General features: G+C 43.0%; 2 protein-coding genes across 2 annotated transcripts; both read right to left on the bottom strand.

Annotated features, from left to right (window-relative positions):
• Positions 1-7,519: 7,519 nt before the first annotated feature.
• On the bottom strand, positions 7,520-12,931 carry LOC109486432 (zinc transporter ZIP11-like). The gene is made up of 9 exons (XM_019790267.1): positions 12,674-12,931; positions 11,848-11,886; positions 11,201-11,368; positions 10,913-11,030; positions 10,348-10,551; positions 9,937-10,006; positions 9,567-9,665; positions 9,055-9,213; positions 7,520-8,653 (listed from the first exon to the last, which is right to left on the bottom strand). Exons 1-9 carry the CDS (start codon positions 12,779-12,781, stop codon positions 8,575-8,577), a joined length of 1,044 nt encoding a protein of 347 aa, XP_019645826.1. The 5' UTR covers positions 12,782-12,931; the 3' UTR covers positions 7,520-8,574.
• Positions 12,932-13,280: 349 nt separating this feature from the next.
• Positions 13,281-20,529, bottom strand: LOC109482478 (RNA-dependent RNA polymerase 1-like). The gene is made up of 10 exons (XM_019785205.1): positions 19,875-20,529; positions 18,820-19,253; positions 18,317-18,481; positions 17,965-18,129; positions 17,519-17,644; positions 17,160-17,343; positions 16,617-16,800; positions 16,211-16,471; positions 14,167-16,040; positions 13,281-13,774 (listed from the first exon to the last, which is right to left on the bottom strand). The coding sequence occupies exons 1-10, from the start codon at positions 20,502-20,504 to the stop codon at positions 13,568-13,570; spliced, it is 4,230 nt and encodes a 1,409-aa protein (XP_019640764.1). The 5' UTR covers positions 20,505-20,529; the 3' UTR covers positions 13,281-13,567.
• Between the last annotated feature and the right edge of the window lie 376 nt (positions 20,530-20,905).

The raw sequence follows: 20,905 nt of genomic DNA, 5'->3' as shown, positions 1-20,905 counted from the left end.
GTAGCTGCATGTACAAATACACTGTAAGTTCAATGACAGATGTCATGACATCAAGTCATATGATTGCTAACAAAAGGACAGAAACAAATAAAAAAAAAAACAAATTATAAGGAGTTACTTTGCAACCTGATATCATGGAGGTAGAACTAGAACCATGCTAATATACTGAATTTCCCAGTGAAAAATCAAATCACTAAAAAAGAAACACTGAAAAGACAACAAGTTGACAATAACAAAATACTAAAATGAATAAATCATGCAATTCTGTCATTCCATATTCAGGTATATTATTTTGGGTCCCAAAATTTAAAAAAAGTATTCAATGTCATATTAATTTCATTATTTCCTTGCAAAATGAATAATTTGCAGCAATGTTGTTAGATCTACTCTTTAAAAACTGTGTCATATAAAAAAATTGGACCTGGACTTTCAAATACTTTTTCATAGTGATACAAATTTTGCTTCATAATTTTGTCACTTCAGAAATGAACTTGACTTTACATATTTAATGATAGAGAGATATCAAATAATGCTACATGTATGGTACTGATAGAAACAAACAACCGGCGAAATTCTACCCAAGCCTTATTCAAACATTCCAAAATCCATAGTTGTTACTTTGTTGTTTCAAACCAGCCCCACCAGACCCAATGATGTCATGGCAAAGACATGTAATCTCCAACCAGGTCAAAAGACCTTTGTTCATTGCCTGGGGAACATGTTGACTAATTATCCATACAAATTGGTATTATACACACACATCTTGGCCATGACTGAGAAAAACATTGTTCTATATAAGGGAACAGATATGCATACCTAGCTCACTTTAATAGCATTAATCATAAAGAAATCAAAACAAGCTACACTGCTACTAGTATCCAAAGTGCTGCTCTTGAAAAATGTGTTAAAAAAAGAAACAGGTTAGGAATAAAAACAAGTTTGAAATAGACCTAGATCATTATCAGGATAGCAGCAAAGTATGATTAGGTGAAGACTTTGGCACCCCCACCCCCTTCATCAGATAGCACAAGAGATCCTACTGTATAGGTAATACAGTATGTCCTCTAGATAACAAACTTGACACATGTTGTCTGCACTTCCTAACAGGAAGCTCTCCCAGTGTAGCCACAATAAAGAATAATACTTCATACCCCTCCGCCACTTGACTTGGAGATGTCATGGCATGGTTACCACTAGACCCCAGCAGACCTTTAGTAAGGACGGGGCCAGACCCTCTGCCCTGACTGCCTACGTAGCTCTAAAAAGAGTCAGTGTTTTACTTCTAGTGTCAGCTCTCTTGATGGGAGTTATGCTTAGAATGTTGAGCCCAGGTGGCCTATTTCAGCACCCCCCTCCCCATAACAAATGAAGAATTGTACTACTGGAGAGGATTCTCTTACAGGCTCCAGGTCTACTTCCTCCTAGTATCCAATCCAATTGAGAGTGCTGCATACCTTAGTCCGCTTGGGTTACACTGGAGCCTTTGTACCAAAGGGGCTGGGCACAATGCCAGGCCAACACAAGTCAAAAAGTAAAAAGAGGACCACATACCAGAACCCAAGCTGGTCACAAAGCAAAGAGTTTTGGCTATACACACTGTGAGGAATTAAGAACAAGGCAGCCTCTCAGCTCCAACATAACACAAAACAACACTTTGGGATTTCTACAAAACCTCACCTGTAATTATTTCCTGTGTGGAAACGCATGAGATCAGACCCTATTGAAAGAAAGATGAACAGTTGGCTGTAAATGTGTGTCATCCATTCATCTCTAGACTGACATGTCTGTTATGTGAAATGCAAGCCTGTCCACTGAGGTCAGGGTTTCTAACTATTGGACATTCTGTTCTGTTCCAAGAGAGGATAGAAATAAAAGATTTTGATGAGATGTAAAAATTCAGTCCCTGCTTTGGTACATCAGCTCTTGGCCAAATCCCTGTAATTATGGCTAAACGGACCCTTCATTATCCCCATTAAATCAACCTGCCAGGCGTAACAGACAGACCCAACATTGTCATCTATTGTGTGGCCACAAAAAAACAATCACAGTTTCCACTGTCTGTACTTTATCCTTGGTGGTCTACATCAACAAACAAGCAAGGAGAACCTACTCACTAGATATATAGGAACACAGCTTTCCATACCTGGCTATGAATAAGATCATTGTAGCCGAGTCTGTGGAGGTTTTCTGTTCCCATGCACCACAAGGGAAAACCTGGACCATACAATACCAGCCTGGGTCCCTTCTGGATTCTGAAAGTCCTTCCCAAACAATTCTCCTCCTGACAGAACAATCACAAGGCTTGTGCACATCTCCCAGAAGGAAAGTACAGAGTTACTGGACTCTGTTTACTGGACTCTGGGTGTCCATAACATCATCCCTTTGCACCTGTAGAGCTGAGAAAGGGCAGTCCTGTGCAACACTGAGAAGGTTAGGTCCCCCGAGTCCTCATAACAACAGGAGTCACACAATGAAGAATGGAAGCAATGTAGCAGAACATCCCTGCACTGGACATCACATCATCAAACTGCCATTACAGGAGGATGTTCTCCCCACATTCTGTATACAGCAATCTAGACTTGGCAGGCCTGACACTGTACAGATCTCTGATGTTTACCATAAAGATTAGCACATGGACACATGTAAGCCAGCCAAATGGCCAGATGTGACAGGGACGTCAAAACAGCTCTATCAGACCTCTTCTTATGACTAAATATCAGAAGGGAAAGGCCTGAACACACCACACTTTTAAAACACCTGACATAAAATATTATTTGCCCAGAGCAACTACAAGTTGCTGCACATAACTTGGAAAAGATGCTATCTCCACTCAGCAGTATCAATGACAGGAAATGATGAATAATTATTCCGCTATGAAGTTATGTCATGTTAACGACACGTAAGTGTCAAGGTCGGCATGCAGGTGCCCAAGGTAACACATCATATCTGACCTTGAGCCTAATGCAGTGCAGCGGATGTGATATCGGCACCGTTACATCAATCAGCAACAACTTTTGCAACGACTTACTTTTATCGCCTGGGATATTCGTGGCTTACCAAACACTGCAAGACTTCTTTTTCTGTCTAGCTCGGTGTCCAGACAGAATTATGGCATTGCAAACAACTCAAACAGAAGGCAGAGAAAAACAAGAGTCCAGCACGGGCCTGTTTTGCCACTGGTCAACATCGCTGCTTTGTTCTTCCCCTCGGCGCGCAAACGTTGTCCCGTGCCACTCGCAAACACACATGGTAGCCAAGGTCCGCATTCCACACATCCAGCCAACTTTTCTGCATCCAAGGGAGCTCGATAAATCCAAATGAACTCTGCGATCAGTCTTGGACTGCAGATATTCCGATATGATCCTCTCTGAATGTAGCAAACAGGAACTTCTGAGCATAAATCCTGCACGGTTACAACATGCAGGTTGATCTGTAACCTCCGACCGACTGCGAACGTTGGCATCAAGGACATAGCGTTTATTGTGGAAGAGAACAAGGGACTTGTGTCTCTGTTTGCCTAGAGAATTTCTTTGTGACACGAGGCCACGCCCCCACTGGGGCTCCAGCCGGCCAGTTCTGCCCCGCCATTGGTCAGGGCAGGCAAACATTGACATTACCTACATTCCAAGCATTCCCGCCCCACGATAAGAAATAAAGGATCTGTCAGTGGGGCCTGATGAATAGGCCTTGTTGGCCCTCCCCGGCTGTAGGCCCTCCCGCTCGCCCCCTCCCACCCGAGTCAACACTGCCACACGTTGTACAACGCCATGATTCAGCATTTCTGAACTTACACTTGGTCCCAAGCGCATCGACATACCAAACAACAACCACTCCAGTCCGTTTTCATGAACGGTAAAAATGCGGAAAAGCAGATCTTTCCGCACGTTGTGAAGAGTCCATTGTCCCGGGCTAAACAAGCCGTGTACTCAGACTGCCCAGTCAAAGAGTTCTTTGATACAAGCGTGTGATACAAGGTTGATAACATTTTCCACACTCCCCGGTCCCCAGTGCTCTTTGTAAATGTTTTTGGTATCGTGTTTCGGCATCTTGGGGCGATGCGGCTGGGCAAGTAAAGGGCAGCACTGTTCCACTGAAGAAAGGATGTATTTCATGGTTCTGAGTTGGACAGACGGGACTAATTCTTGTGGACTAGTTTCTCGCCAAGAAAAGACAATGTGATCCATGATTCAGACAGTAGAATGGACAATACATTATATGGAGATCGAAAATGTTGAAGACAATTGCTTCAGACATGCGAAATATGGTTGTTTGACAAGTCGATATGAAACTTCACGTTTTGTTGTTTTCTGAGTCATATGAAGTCAGACATTCATTTGGATTTATTTTGTCCTTATTTTGCAGTCATCATCAAATCGCAACCGGTCAGCCACAGCCGAACACGTCGTGTCTATATTAAATTTATACGTCAACGTGATGCCATGATCACGGTCAGAAAATGACGGGCGAACAAGGGGGCTAGAACACACGTACGCAGTTCAAATCCCATTATGCTAGAGGTCTGTTAATATGTTTTTATCCCAGATCTAGGGCTCACCGTAAACAAGGCGGCCTCAGAATGCCGCATAAAAAACAAGATCAATGTCCACTTCTTAGCTGCCCTGTGATTGGTCGAAAGTTGGGGTTGAGTTTCGCGCCAAAAGCGCGGACACAAGAGGCCTATTGTTTATTGTAGTGCGGAAAGACAAACAATGAAATTAGTCAAACATTCGAAACAGTACTGTCGGGCAAATAGCTGCGTGCTGTCCAACATCGTAGCGACACTTCAAAGAATTCTTTTCTGTGCTCGAATCCACTTGGGCCTTCTCCTCTGTGGTTCGCTAGCACCCCGGAATGTCAAGAGCACTGGAACAAGGCAGACTTTTGCAGTGAATAGCGCGTTGGGGAAGGGTGCCACACTCCCATCTATCTCCGCCTCATCTTCTGTGATTTTTTTTCTCGATCATCTTCCACTCTCTGAGATGTCAACTGCTGCATTTCTAATAGGTTTCTCAACACATTTATACCTGGGGAAGTACTGCCAGCCAAGTCCCGCTCCTCATCCTTGGAAAAAAAGACTAAAATCCCCTAACGTAAACATCCCATCCCCACTCCTGAATCCTGGACACGCCACTACAGACAACACAAGCGCCAACACAGCGGAAAATCCCGCCGACTGCCATCGGATCGCCTGTGTGATACCTTACCGCACCTTCCCGATACTGTATAGATATGTTTACCCGGCAATAAACGATACTCTTCCGCCGAAGACTGGAAATTACCAGGTGTTTCTCTGGAACCTGCTGTTAAAAATCTGTAACACCTTTAAGCTTCATGATATTTTTCTTAGTCACGTATTTGACACGAGTATATTATATATAATATGAGACGCTCAATTACACATTGATTCCCACCCAATGACACCGGTAGCTTCAATGCGAAGGTCGCCAACTGATGATAAATATTAGCCTCCAAGTTTGTGGCGTTTGTGGCGATTGGCCAACCGGTGATCTGTACTCGCACGTCAATCAAAACCACCGTCATGTCCCCCACCTAATAATCGGCTTATCCTGTTGACGGTTAATGACCTGACAACCAACACCTGACAGCCACTGAACCGGACTGGGCCAACGTGGTGAACCCCTTATCTATTTGGTTCGATACTTCGGGTATTCTAGCTTCCAGGGTCGGTATCTGATGATGTCCTCGACGACGAACTTCAGTTTCTGTAATGTCTTTCTAACAAAACAAGTTCGTAGCGTCCATTGGTTGTGTTACACTTATAGTGAACAATCAATTTGCAGACATGTAAAGGAAATGTCCCATTATATTACAAACACAACTTTGACAAGGGAAAGTACAGAGTACTCTTATCTTGTGGTGTAACATATTTACATTATTCTGCTCCAATGGATAATGTCATACAGAAGCACATAAATCCTTTATGACGTTTAGTAGGCTACTCAGCTATTCAAAGTTAACGATTATAACTCCAAAATTTAGTCCATTCAATTAGCAAAATATTGAAAAGCACTGAATAAAGTAGCAAAATCAAATTCTTGAGACAACCCGCTAGGTTTTTCGTAGGTTATTCGGCCATCGAAAAACTCCAATGGGTGAATCCCATTATAGACTCTAGTGACATCCAAGACCAAGAGCTTCTAAAGATAAACCCAAGTTTTTCCAAAGGATAAAGGACGTAATTGCCTCTAGTCTTCAAACAGTAATCTAAGTAAAGTAAGAGTAGATTATGTATACCTTATCAATAGTGGGTATTGTGGTAGGAACTGTTATACCGGGCATGTTCGTGTGAAGAGGAAATCATACGTTGACCCCTAATGAAGACCTACTAACGAGCCAGATGATTGTGCCCTGCAGAGTGCCCTTGGGGTGAGTCGACCCCAGACGCTTGACTCCCTCGGTATGCGCCACATAACTCAATCACAGCGAGAACAACCGCTCCATTCATACTACGGGCAAGACGGTTTGTAAGGTAGGATAAAAACACACGGGCACCCAAACTTGCGTGTACGGCTACGGACACTCAAAACCCACTTTACCGAGTCTTTCCCTATGAAGTAGTCGCCACATTCCAATCCGGTGCCGTCAGGGTCGACGAGCGACCTACTTCTAAAGACCGGCCTGCTGCCTTGTCCCCGACGCCCTAGCTTTACACATATACCTGGTTCTAACTGAATAAAATACGTCTGAACTGCCTGTTCCTAGAAAACTTCACAAACCTGGCAGTATTTCTGGGTCCTTTCACTCGGGAAACTGTCCAGAGCCACCACAACTGCCGTTACATCCGTGAAGAACAGCGCGACGTTGCCAAATCTTGGCCCGCTCAGCACGTCGCGACCCCAAACAAGTGAGCAAATCCCTTCAGCAGTGTACGATCCCGTCACAGTACCCGCGAGACGCAAGGTTCACATCCTTCCCCGGGGACAGCCCAGAAACATCCAACTTTTTCAATGGTTTTCGGGAGCTCTCCAGATCCGAAAAAAGCAAAATATTTGCGTGCCGACTGATCAAGACGCTACTTGAACAAAATACGTTGCCAAAACAAAGAGACGAGCCAGGCAAAAATTCGCGCGACTCACGCGACGCTCGGGCTCCGTGACTAGGCCTTTGTTTGTGACTATTGGGGGCTGACAACAATACCATACAGCAGCCACACAATTAAAACTCCCCTGATGGCAAAATTAACTCCCGCCTTAAAAGTGGACTTTGTCGCACGCAAAGCGCACTCCTCAAAGGGAGGTTTGTCTGTCCGCACGTCATACAGGACAGACAGACGTCAGAAGAAATTGTTGGGCTCCGGGAGAACAATCGGTCGATGCCACCGGGTGTACCAGCGGCGCGCTGGAATGTGGAGCCCGGGCTTTGTTGGTCTTTATTTACCTTACTGCGGCTGCTGAAACCTACACTTTAGAATGGTTTAGAGTGAAGATGGGGGATTCGGTAGGATAGATAACTTTAAATTGCAGACAGTTTCAATGATTTGACAGTTTATTTTTACTTTTGAGACCTAAAGCTGCAGCCGTTTGGGTACCTTCACTGATGTCCCTATAAACCAAAGACGATGTGGCGCTATACATAAATAATGGCGGGCTTCATACTTTGATTAAAACAGAGTTACATGTGTCAATCAGAGTACAAGATACCTGGAAGACTGCAACATGTTCCGATCATAAACAGTACACACTTGTACTAGTAAGAAGTTTGTCTTACTGGTAACTTGTTATGTGGTTTGAGAGGTACTAAAATATTACAATGATCTTTGACCAATTGAGTTTTAGGACTTTTCTACTCTCAAAATATATGTACATGTATAAGTAATAAAGACTGGAAGACAAGTTATTGAATTTGTCTAGGATATGTTTAAATTTAATCAGCAGCTACAAATACGATAAAAAGTAGACTTTGAACATATTTCAAAGACTTGCGACTATCTCTCTCTCTCTCTATATATATATGTCACTTATTCATTTCAAAATATTTTCATGATTACCATTATACGCTTGTATTGCATTTGTTTTGTCACAAATTATAATTTTCTTGTAGTTATACTCTACATCAGCAAACTTACGAATTTAAGTCACATTTGATATTGCATCTTAAAGTCTAATAAAAAGTAATCAAGTCTTGCCAACACTTGGGCACTCATTGCTAATATTTTCTGTACAGATTACACGTATAGAAAATATCAACAAATTGTTATGATATTCAAGCTAGCCTACCAAAGCACAGTTAGAATTGTTTGTCACAAAGACAAGGAGGCATAAAAAGAATTACAGCAAAGTTGGCATCATATCATGTCACAATACACTTTGAAAGCCTTCAATACTGTAATTCTTTCTTCACTATGACCACTGTAGAGTAAAGTCAGTACAAGGGCCCCAACTTTGGGACAGAGAACAGTTTGTTGTACACACGTGGCCAATGTAGCAGGACAAGCCCATGTGTCACACTTACGTTCTACCATTTTGCTGGTTCAGACTCCATCCTACCAGTTACCTGAGGAAGTACAAGCCCTTCATACATAATACTTAGTAGTTTATTTGTCAGTTACTGACATCAGCCTAGACCGACGTCCAATGACATCATGATGATGAATCCCACGATGCACCCCCATGATGCCAGTTTGGCATTGCCACTGCAGAGTAAAGACAACAAAAATCGTTTTTTATTTATTACAATCTCTTTAATCTATTTTTTTTATCTACTTATGTCATTCCCACCTGAGAAAGCATACATTTCAATTGGACATGTGCCAAGTTTGGTATCCCTGAACAAAAAATTGTAACAACATAAATTCCGACCTCTGAATCAGGTATTGAAACTTTCGAAAGCAGCACACTAAGCACATCCAAAACATGTTAGATGGAACATTTGGAACCCGGTGTGCTACCACAAGTTATCACATGGGTTTGAACACAAGTATCAAAGTTATCATGGCCAAGGTATGACATATGACATAAAACATAAGTATATCATCAGCATGCAAACATGGTTATTTGATCCAAAGCCACATACAGGCCTAATGGTCATTCTCACCTTGTGTTTGCCTCTGGAACAATGTCATCTACAACAACATACACCATGGCACCTGCTGCAAAGGCCAGGGCATATGGGAGGAGGGGCTCTGCTATTACCATGGCAACTGCACCAAACACTCCTGCTAGAGGCTCCACCATCCCACTCAGCTGGCCATACCTGTGCACACAAGCTAGCAGTCAGTCACATAATAGGCAGGTATCACAACTGATGAACTTGTTTACTTTTCAGAAGTTTTCATATTTCTGTGCTTTTCTTTCTATAAGTGATAGTGCCAACTGGGGGAAACTTCACCATAAAATGTATATACAATACTACATACAGACCAACTTCATTGCAACAATTATATATAGTTTAAAAATTTCTATTTCTGATGCAGACACCTGTATACCTTTGGAACATTGCATTCAAACAGAATTCCTCTTCCATCTCATCACTTACAGTGAAGCTATTAAGAAGTATGGTGCTCTCTTGCATTTCTAAAATTGATCGACAACTTTTCAGACACTTACCAGAAGCTTTTCCATACAGACATCCCAGAACCCCTCAGGGGTAAACTTACAGCAAGGCCTTCTGGGAAATTTTGTATTCCAATTCCCCATGCCAGGTTCCTAGCAAACAGAAAACACTTTGTTCTAAAAACCAGCTTTTAAACTGGCACAAACAAATTTAAAACAATGCACCGTAAAATCCTTAAGGATGATGAAACTACTGAAGGTGGCATATGGAAGGTGGAATATTGGCTTCTACTGCGAAATGCGATGTGTTTGTCACATTTTTACACCACCAAGCTCTGAATGGTGACCAGCTAGATGTACTGAGAATACAAAATAAATGATTTGAGTGAGGCAGGTAAAATATAAAACATTACCTAATCCTCACCTGGCTTTTTCAAATGATGCAGCATGTGTTTTACCAACAGCAGCAAAGCCAACACCAACTGCAAGTCCCTCTACAAAATGATGAGTCATGGTGTCATTTTGGTGCAGATATGTACACATGTAGTCTATTTCAATTATGCAAAATTCAGTCATAGTCATTGATATATCACTCTCACTCACTCACTCACTCACTCACTCACTCACTCACTCACTCACTCACTCACTCACTCACTCACTCACTCACTTTGCTATTCTAAATAACTATAGTGCCCTAGTACTACTTCATAGGTCCAGATTGTCTCTACATGTCAGTATACAACATTGATGTAACATTTTACTTGATATCATTTGTGAATATATATGGTGTAGGAAGATGAGCAAGATAAGAAATCAATCTTCTTTTTCCACACACCTGGAATGTTATGAACAGTGATAGCAATGATCAACAACATTATTCTTTTCCAACTCATGGAAGCTTGGCGAGCTTTTTTCTCATCATTAAGGGATGATGTCTCTTCCTCCTCCCCTGTGCTGAGGGCCACCTTGTGGGACCCGGAGGCCTTCCTTCTGTGCATCGGGCCCTTTGGGGTCTTTGAAGACAAAGCTTCACCATTTTCTGTTCAATGAAGAAAGAATATGGTAAAGATAAAATTCTTGCTTCAAGTTCGTGAGTGAGAACATGACAGATTTAGAAAGCAGTTTTGGCTAACAGAATGATATGTAACACTAGTGATAGTTAACTTGGAGAAGCTGACGTCTATTTTCAGATAACCTAGTAGTTAGTTCATTAGTCTATCAAATTTTGATATTTATAATTCAAACTTACATACAATTCAATACATATTGACAGAACAAGTCATTCAGCATTCATCTAGTAATACGTAAACCAGGCATGGAAAGGTATTATTTATTTAACTTACAATACATTGTACTAGTAAACAATCTATAGATAGACAACTACACAATTCAGCACAAACCAATAGAAAATGAAGATTCCTGTGCAGGTTCTGCAGTGACAGTTGTGAAGTCTCCTTCCTCTGCATGGAATTTTTCTTCTGATGACAATGCCAGGGCAACATTTGGGGATGACACACCCTATGCAAGGCAAATATTGTATATCACCAATAACTCTATGTAAAACACAATACACAGTCCCTTGATGCAATATGGGAACAACATAATTTTTTACTCAAAAAGAAAAAAAATATGTCTATGTTACAGGGGACAAAAAACACCTTCTAAAGATAAAGTAACAAAGTAATTACCAAGTAGGGGAGGAAGACATCAGACATGTAGACAAACACTGCTCCTAGGGCAAAACCAATGGACACAGGAATGAAGGCAAACTCCCCATGTATCCCATAGGTCTGGGACTGTTCAGCCATCTCTATAGCAGGAGACAACAGAGACCAGTAGGAAGCAGCAAGCATCACCTGAAAATGGAACACCAGACACATGATATACCGTTGGGAAAGCAGTGTTTTGCTCTTGCTCTGCTTTGTTTTATTTTGTAGTAACAAGTTAATGCTGTTATGTTTTTCCTGACCTTGGTGTACATGTAACCATATGATTGTTTTAGATTACAGAATACAGAAGTACACAGTGTATTAGTGATACACAAGGTTACAAAGTGATGGGACCTACTGAGTTTAAGTGCAATAACAATAACAATCACGGATAATTAGATATGCTAGGTTTACATATAATTGCACTTCGTGTACTTGAAAGAAATTCATCTGAGTCTGCTGTCAAAAATTTTGTTTATATTCAACAGTTACTCTTCCCTACAAAAAGTCTTGTTACTCTACTGGCCTGGCCAGTTCTTTAATTCTGGTTTATGCTTTCTGTTTTCAACAACTTTCTGACAATGTAATATGTTTGCTTTTTGTTCTCTAGTAACGTTATGACTTACCCCTGCAGCAAAACCAAGGCTGGCATCCAGAACTTTTCTCTGAAAAGGAAAAAATGTAAACCTCGAGTAAGACAGAGAAAACTGGGCTGTTTACAAACTTAGTTGAAACTGGGCTCATACATAGTGCTCTAAGGCCATATCAGCATACAGGCCAAAACACAGGTACTGTCAATAAAAAAACAAACAAGCAAACATAATTTGCAACATATGCAAAGGTTCAGAATTTTTTTAGTTGGAGCAATAATTATCAACTTGAGTTGGAACAATTATCATAAGTGCCACTGCCAATAGTCATGACTGGGTGAAAAATGGCACAATCAAAGGCAAAAACACAAACAGTAGCACCAGCTGCGAACTACAGCATGGCTCAGTGGTCAACATGTAAAGTACTTAGTATGGCCACGTCACTCCAGGATATAGAAAATGCCCCCCCCCCCAAAAAAAAACACATAGCTAAGAGTAAGAAACTAGGGCATGATAGAAGTAGGGCACAGAAAGAACAATTTTACTTGAAATACGGTAACTGTGACACAGAGTCAAATGCCAACATTTGAATAAATTTTATATGTAAGTTAACGTTGCTTACTAAATATAACGTGCGATATAACGTTAACAGTTAATGCATAAATTTGGTAATAACGTTCCTGAAACATGTTTTAACTTTTTCGAAAAACTCAATAGAATTAATATTACATACTCATTGCTCAGCAGATATACCGCGTGTTGGCAAGTCAGGGAAGACGTCCTTCATACAAAAACTTTGCTTATGAGACATAACATGAGAAATATTGACGTGTAGCTCGTGCCAAGTTTTTCAGACACACACCTTGCCGGTTGTGAAGACGAACACCAGAGCGGCCCCGAGTGCAGTCAGGCCCCACGTCAGCAGCGTTCCCAGCAGCGCCTGGACCACGGGATGCTGTCCCGCGATCATGTCTCAAGCAGGGTAGTATCAGCAATGCCGGGAAAAACAGAGAAACCTTTGCTGGGGACGGAATATGTTGTATAATGCTGCCAACTTTCCAACTGTGCAAAAAAGAAAATGGCGCCGAAGACTATGTGGACAATTCCATTCCTCAAAAAGGGGAGAATGTTTGAGTCACTCAGGCGTTCTCACATGGTAGTTCAGCTTAACTATAAATGACATAAAATACAAGAAGATAAATTCATTAAGTAATATGTTTATTGTAAAATCAAAGGGTTTTGATACTATTTCACGACTGCACTACTCAACCTCCTTCCTTCAACATACCCCGTAGACATTGTGTAATAGCCTAGTTAGGGACTACGGTCGTGTCACGGGGTCATTGACCTCCATCAGCCCGGGGTACCCTACCACCCTTAGCAAATTCTGTATCTCCGTGTATCTATCATTCCATGGCATGGAAATCCACGCAGTCTTACAAGTGTTGGAAAAGACACATAACGTCCAGGATGGGATGATTACTAGTATCCTTTTACGATTTGATATCAAGGAAAGAAACTGTCTAATACATTTTGCTGGAATGATTTGTTCTCCTTTTACTTTTAGAAAATGTTGCAAAATAGGCCTCATTTAAATAGGAGATGTAACGTTAACGTTAAATTAAAAAAAAAAGTATGATGATCCGGTGAAACACTTGTCAAATTCCATGCCTGTTGCAGAAGAACAAAGACCAATCCATGAGTGATTTAAATTTAGTAGTGTTACAGTTTACGGGTAAATGTCATCAGTATCATTTCAAAAGTTGTAATATCTTCTTCCTCTGTAGCTGTACGGTGGCCGATGGTTGTAGAGTCGGATCAGACGTTCCATGTATGCCTGTACACGTCTCATGGAGTCCATTGTTCCGTACGCGTACAGTTGGCCCCGTGCCGGTCCCCTCATCCCCGTCAGTTGTCGAACTTGTACCTCTGCACCGGTCTCCTGCTCGATAGACTGTTGAACCTACGTGCAAAAACAAACATGAGACCCGAAGAAAGGGATGCCTAAGCATCCTCTTCTATGCAACCATCACAGAAGGATATTAATCACGGGATGCTCAGATCATGTTCAAATTCTATCGTAATAAAAAAGTAATTAAACACAAATGATACAGCAAGGAGGTTGGTAAGTGACCAAGACCAGTTAAGCCTACTTAAGGAATTCGAAGTTCTTATCATGACCCATGCTGTAGACGTTTTACCTTTGTGTCATACTAGTTAGTTAATGTTCGTTCTTATACCTGCTATTACAGCGCAGAAAAAAAAACAGGATGACACCCAGGGCTCTGAGGGGTTATTCGTGACAAATGACATCTAACATACGGCTTTCCGAGTGATGAACTTGAATTTGCATACCTCTGTCAATCTGTCCTTGACGTAATTTCTCCACACATTGGGGGGTATCTGTGCCACAAAGTCTTCCTCGGCATCCACAGCCTCGGTGTCGACGACCTCTCCGATGTCCCCCGTTTGAGACAGCAGATGGTACGTCCACAATGCCTCCCTCTGGATGTTCCGCCTGCTCGCCTCCTCCAAGACGACGTGCGCTCCTCCCATCGTTAGATGGGCAGTCGACTCCTTAAACGCGTGGGAACTGATGTACTTGAAGAAATTGACAAAGAGTTCACCCAAGCTAAAGCTGTTTTCAAACGAACACTGTTCCACGATGGTTCTTACGGAGATGACATTTTCTCTGGTAAGACTGAGCCACTCTCTCGTCACTCCATTGGGAGCTTCTCCCAAGTCGACCATGTAGCCGGCTTCGACTGCATCTGTCAGCATGATGAAAACTAAGTCTGAGCTATGAACCTGTGTCAGCTTATGCTCTGTTATCCACTGATGCAAGAAAGCAACAAAAGGAAGTACGTTAGCATAACAGCCTACGTACATTTGGACAACCATGTGTGTCCTTCGCTTGTCTACAAAGTATCTACTCAAAGTCTGTATGGTCGCGGTGATGAAGTCTTGTGATGAATAGACGTTTGTCAGTTGATGCGTGATATTGTCGATTACTGGACACTCCGAAAAGGCAATCCTAGCAGTCGATGTTGTCTTTACAATGCCTAGTATGTCACCTATGACCCAGGGAAAGCTGAGTAGTTTTGTGTCTGGGTCGGAGTATGTGACAGTGTACCACGCGGAGGCTTTCCCAAAAATATTGGGGTGATTCAACTCGATAGCATCTTCTCCCCCAAACTCTTCAAAGAAATCTTGACGCGTTCTTTTCCGTAGATCTTCAATGCGGACTTTTGCAACTCTTTCGATTTCGTACCTTTCGTATCTGTCCTCCATGTGCTTGTGTAGTTTTACGATACAACCAGAGACTGCCTCTGCTTCCGTTTCGATTCCGTACTGCGCCATCAATGACCGCAATTGGTCATTGTATCTGTCTCTACTTTGCCTGGCCTGTTCTACATAACTAACGTAATTTCTCACAACCAAGTCGCCGTCAGGACGCACCCGTACAACATTTCCCCTTCGCTCTACTTGTGTGCAGACATTTTCGATCATCTGACACTCCCTAAACATCTTGCCCAGAACTCTCTCCGACTGCCTTGTGGTCTTGTCTCTTTTCCCCATAAAGTCCGGATATTGAAGCGGCCGCTCTGTCTTGTCTAAGTTTGGGCAAACGCCTGTCTTTGGGAAATCCACAGCGTCAGAGTGTTTTTCCGCCAGTCGTTTGCACACATCAGAAAAGATTCCCATGCCCTCGGTGTCTGCAAAGGCAAGGTGTGCGCTTGCAATGAGTCCAAGTCTGTCGTTCTTTATGTAATCCACAATGAAGTCGATGAGATGACTTATAGTGACCACAGAGACCTCTCTTTTGTTAGGCGATCTGAAATACATAGGCTGCTCATTCGGCCTGCTGAATATCAGACCTGGATACCAGGTGACGAAGTACTCGTCTCCGTCCAGGTCTCCTCCCGACATCTCGTTTGGATGCGGTCGCGGTCCTTTGGAGGGGAAGACGATGACGTCCACCATGTGGTGCAGGTCGGGAACGTCAATGGCCTGGAACTTACGCACGTCGCCTGGGTGTAAGCACGGGGTCCGCGTCACCACCACTTCACCTTCCAGCACGCGGACTTCGTCGTCCTGGTTTGCGATGTCTGCGGTGTACTGGATGAAGACCTGTCCGTACTCTAACGTGTCCGTCTCATCCAGAACACCTAACATGTTGCGGCCATATTCTGGTGGGATACCTATCCTGGCTCTCCTTCTGATGTCCCCTGTTAAGTATGAGAAAGCACACGGGATCGTCACTATACATGATCCAGCTCAAAAATGGTTGACTTTCACCACCAAATCAGCAACAAAATAAACAAACAAACAAACAAACAAACACATTGGCGTCTCTTACATTACAAACGACAATATATTTAAACATCATCGTACGTACCCACGGTACTCTTGTAAATTTTCTGCAGCATACTGTGGAAGAACGGCTCTGTGGTGAGCTGGACGCCCATCTTCAGGAGCCGTTTGTACGGTGTTCCCTTCATCTGTGCCCGCTGAGACAGAGCTTCAGCCGCGCTCGTTTCCATCAGAAACATGTCAGCAAGTTCAAACAGCCTTTGCTCCTGGAGCTCTTGGAAAACTACGTGAGGAACGCCAAGCTGAGAGAGGATCGTGACGACTTGCCTGTTCAAAAACAGCCGCCCTGGAAGGAGAAAAAACATGCAAAATGTACAGATTGTTGCTCGCTCAGAATCTTGCTGGTATCTACCGAGAGACTAGCAGAACTGAACTGTAGCAGGAATGGCCACTGCGTAGGAAATACAACAACAGCAAGTTTTTTTTATTACCTGGGTGACTCGTTGCACAGATTTCAATGACGTCGTGTAGTGAGCGGAATTTGTTCATGCTCTTGCGATACTGCATGATCTCACCCTGTAGGGTAGGATCTACGGCCAGCATCCCTTTCACACCTGCGTAGCGAATCTGGTAGGCTGACGGAACCCTCTGGTTATCGCCTGTTCTGTTGCTCACCTGGTGAAATATCACCGTGAAGGGCCGTCAGCAATTATAATGTAACTGATATTGACTGCCGATACATCCTGACAAAACTAGCTGTCACGTGTAGAACCTGTGTTGGATACATCCTTGTTGATACGAATGTCTAATCTCCCAGCAGATCTTTTTTTTTGCTCCAAGGCAGTATCAAATTGACAAGACAATAAAAAATTCGCCGGAACCGTGAGCAATAAGCCGAAGCCTAAATCTCTGTTTGAATACTAACGAATATCGACTATAGCCCAGTTTACTCCTTGGTTTACCTGTTGACTTTTCCTCGCATGCATATGTCTGCGCCGCCGGCATGCACGATTGACAATATCTACACTACTAACCTCTCTTGCCAGGTCTTCAGAAATTTTCCCAATTCCGTCCGAAAAGCAGAACGGTTTGCAGTTGACTGGATCGTAACCACCTGTGATGTCGGAGATCTCGAACGCGTTGTTCCCAACATCGGTAACTGTAGGCTCTGTGGTGGAGAAACACTGACCCATCCTGGCGAGGTAGGTAGCTGGACATCTGAGGAAAAAAAACATGGAAGGAATTCTTATTCCATAACCATGCACCTTTTTTTTTACTTCATAAAGTATTCTAAGCTATGAATAGATATTTCTTCTTAGATCCCTTTGAAAATAAATCGATTCGTACGTTGCAACATGTTGTCAACAACAAGACAACTGAGAGTGACATATACCTACACCCGGAGAAGTCCCCCATCCCTGCCCTGATAGATTCCACTGTGTTCTCTCCGTCATCCGCGAAAAACCAGACTCCGTGTTGCCGGAGCTGACTGTTAGACGCCGCGAGGAACCTGTAATGCCTATTAAAAACAAATAAAAATAGCACTTGTAAATCTTAAAACTATTGGACACCACTCGGGTTACTACAACATGGTTCTTCAGTCCGTAATGCCGTGAATATTGAAGCTGGCCTTCGTTGAGTTGCAGCTTCGCTTCCCGGTCGCCCACTCGCGCGTCGTTTGGCCGCACTATATGGTGGGAGGATACTGTTGCGCCTTTTTACGTATATATATATTAGTACATGTACTATATACTAATGAAAATATCGTTATCGTCGAGTCCACTACCTACATATACTAACGTTAGTAGCAAAACTTGCATATGATCGACCGATACGTACCTGTCGCCGACCGCGACCCCCATTTGAAGCACCTCTCTCACGCGTGCAAATATGTCCTCATCCTTCCAAGGGTTACCCGGCGCTACTCCACCTTGAAGCTTCTGGAATCCTTCGTCAAGGAAGGAAACCCGGAGGAAGAACTCCTCGCCGTAGTCACGTAGCATCCTGCCATAAATAGTAGTGAATGACTAGAGAGACCACAAGTTCATACATTTTATACGCGGTAAATCCAGAAACGTCGATCTTTTTCCAAAGGCCCTAAACTGTCGTCTTTTGATCAACAAAATCCATAACGTTACATCAAAAGCTTTTGACAAACCTAAATGTATTCACGTCAGGTCGTTAAGCTCACCTGTTTTCAAACATGATTTCAGGTTGCAGGAAGAAGAGAGTGGTGGGTGTGACGATGACCCGGCGCACGAAGCGCAGAGTTGCCGGCAGGGACATCTTCTGGGAACCCAGCTGTATGTCACTGGCGGCCAGGAGTCCGTCAAATGCTTTCGATATATCTACAAACCTGTTCGATGAGAAAGGTAAAAGCAACAAACGCCGAAGAATCTTGAACTGCTGACGGACATTGATAGATTTTGCAGTCACGGGGTTAAGTTTTATTCCAAAAGATCTCAAAAGTTTGGACATGTGCAAATGGAAATATGAAAGCCTTTTGACCTGCACTCATGGCTACCACGAACTTGAATGCAACATTGCATACAGCTGATCATTACTTATCATGTACTGTATATGATATTATGACAGTCGATATATGTAGTATATGATACGTATCATAATTGCTGAGACTACTAGTATATGGATTATGATCATCATTAGGGAGTGAGATAATTAGTCCATTATTACCTGTTCTGGTCCATAATGTGAACGATCCTATACAGAACATCCGCAACGACATCTTCCCCCTTTTCCTTTTCGAGTTCTTCCAATTTGAGACAGAGCTCTGGGGTCATCTGATCTCGTGCGGAGAAACCTCTGGACAGGACAACCCGCATGGCGTATACTGCGGCAAAGCCCTGCAGCCTAGGCTCGGCAGGGGGCGTGGTTGTTGCTCTCTCTTCACGTGTGAACAGGTAGTGCGCCTTGAAGCCACATCTCCCGCACAGCCGACTGAGAATCTGATGTGTGATGTTATTCCAACGGGATTCATTGAAGATAACCAGCTTCAGGCAGGAAGCGTTACCGAAAACCCCAGAAGGACATAGGCGAAGGCTTGTCCTGCGGGTCCAAACCGTTTTGTCGTTCATGTCAGCCAAGTGCAGAACAGAGGCTTGGCTTATCTACAAGAAATATACAGACACTCTTTCACAACAAGAATATAGTCCTTGTCAGCCAAATAATCAACATGCGTTTATTGGAATATCACCGCCACTGTACTGGCTATATTTGTCGGTCCAAGCAAGGAGTTTAAACCTCCTAGCCTGGGTGCCATCCTCCGTAGTTTTCGCCCGCTCCCTGATGTCGCTGTCCGTGGCGCCCAGCGACATCAGGGAGCCGGTGCCGTGGAAACTACGGAGGATGGCACCCAGGCTATCAACCTCCTTGGTCCAAGCGAAACCATGGCAGGCGCCTAGCCTGGCGATAATAGACGTTTGCATTGTACGGCACTCCGCAAGGTTGTGCTCTCAACCTCTAGCGAATGAAAGCTTTATGTTCCACTTCCGAGTCATCTAGATAACTTGTGGAGCAAGTTTAAACTGTAATTGCCACTCATAACTTGGTGGCATTGCAACTTTCGACTAATCAAGCTGCACTAAAAACTAAACTAAACTAAACTAAACTAAACTAAACTAAACTAAACTAAACTAAACTAAACTAAACTAAACTAAACTAAACTAAACTAAACTAAACTAAACTAAACTAAACTAAACTGACTGAACTAAAAATCCCTTTGTACCTACCTTCACCCGGTGCTTCAGGAACAGATACATTGCAGTTTCGGTCTTCCTCTCCGTCACTAATATGTATTTCTCCAAGTCGTTGTAACTGATATTCATCCTGTGTACATACTCATCATCGAGAGTGAAAACATTTGGTGAGGCTTCGCGAAAGTACACTGTTAATTCCTTCCTATCATGCTCAAATGACAACTGCTTTTCAGACATTTCATCACGTGTTTCATAGTGGCAAGTAAACGTGCTTCTTCCACGGAACGCACCAAGAGAGAAACCTTTGTAAATGACATCGTGTGTTGCGGCCTTTCTCCCCTTGTCTGAAAGTACCATTCCATTATTTGTTGTCAGCCATGGATAACTCTCATCTCCTGAGATGTCGGGTGGATCTGTGCACCACGCTTGTCTTAAGTTGGCGTAGAATTGTTCAGGGTCTTGCTCAAATGCTAACGTCAAGTCGACATTCGCTGTTTCCCCGCTGTACGTGGTCTGTGGTTTACCAACAACGTCGACGGCTCTGACACTTTTCCTGACGTGGGCTAACACTCGATGTTGAATCGAGGGATCCGAGGTGTCCATAGAAACCCTGGTTTTGAGTTTAACCTGTCTATGTTGAAAGTTCAGGCCCGCACGCCACATGTTGATGCTATAGTTTAACGTTGCACCTGTAGATTTTAAAACAGAGAAAAAATGATAAGCAACTACAGAGCAACAGCGTACCCACTTAAGAACGGTAACACAGCACTTTGGTCGCCAGGCTTGTTATTGGGAAGTGGAATAACATTACGTATAATACTGTTGGTACGTAGATGGAAACCATCTGAAATCCCCTACAGGTATTGATGCAACCGAAACCGTGGATAATCCCCTACAGTCGACCTCGGTCGGACCAACTCACCTGTCGGGGGGTTAATTAACAAATTGCCCCTTGGTGCAAAATGTACTAGTAACTTACTGTTACAGAATTATCAATACATTGTGCATTTTGAAAATCGCGGCTCATTTATTGCACTTTAATAATTTCTGCGAGCCTTTTTTAA

The sequence above is a fragment of the Branchiostoma belcheri genome, unplaced genomic scaffold, assembly GCF_001625305.1.
Source record: "Branchiostoma belcheri isolate BF01 breed outbred unplaced genomic scaffold, Haploidv18h27 scaffold11, whole genome shotgun sequence".
NCBI classification, from domain to species: domain Eukaryota; kingdom Metazoa; phylum Chordata; class Leptocardii; order Amphioxiformes; family Branchiostomatidae; genus Branchiostoma; species Branchiostoma belcheri.
Note: the sequence above shows the minus strand (reverse complement) of the source record. Positions and strands in the feature narration are given on the sequence as shown.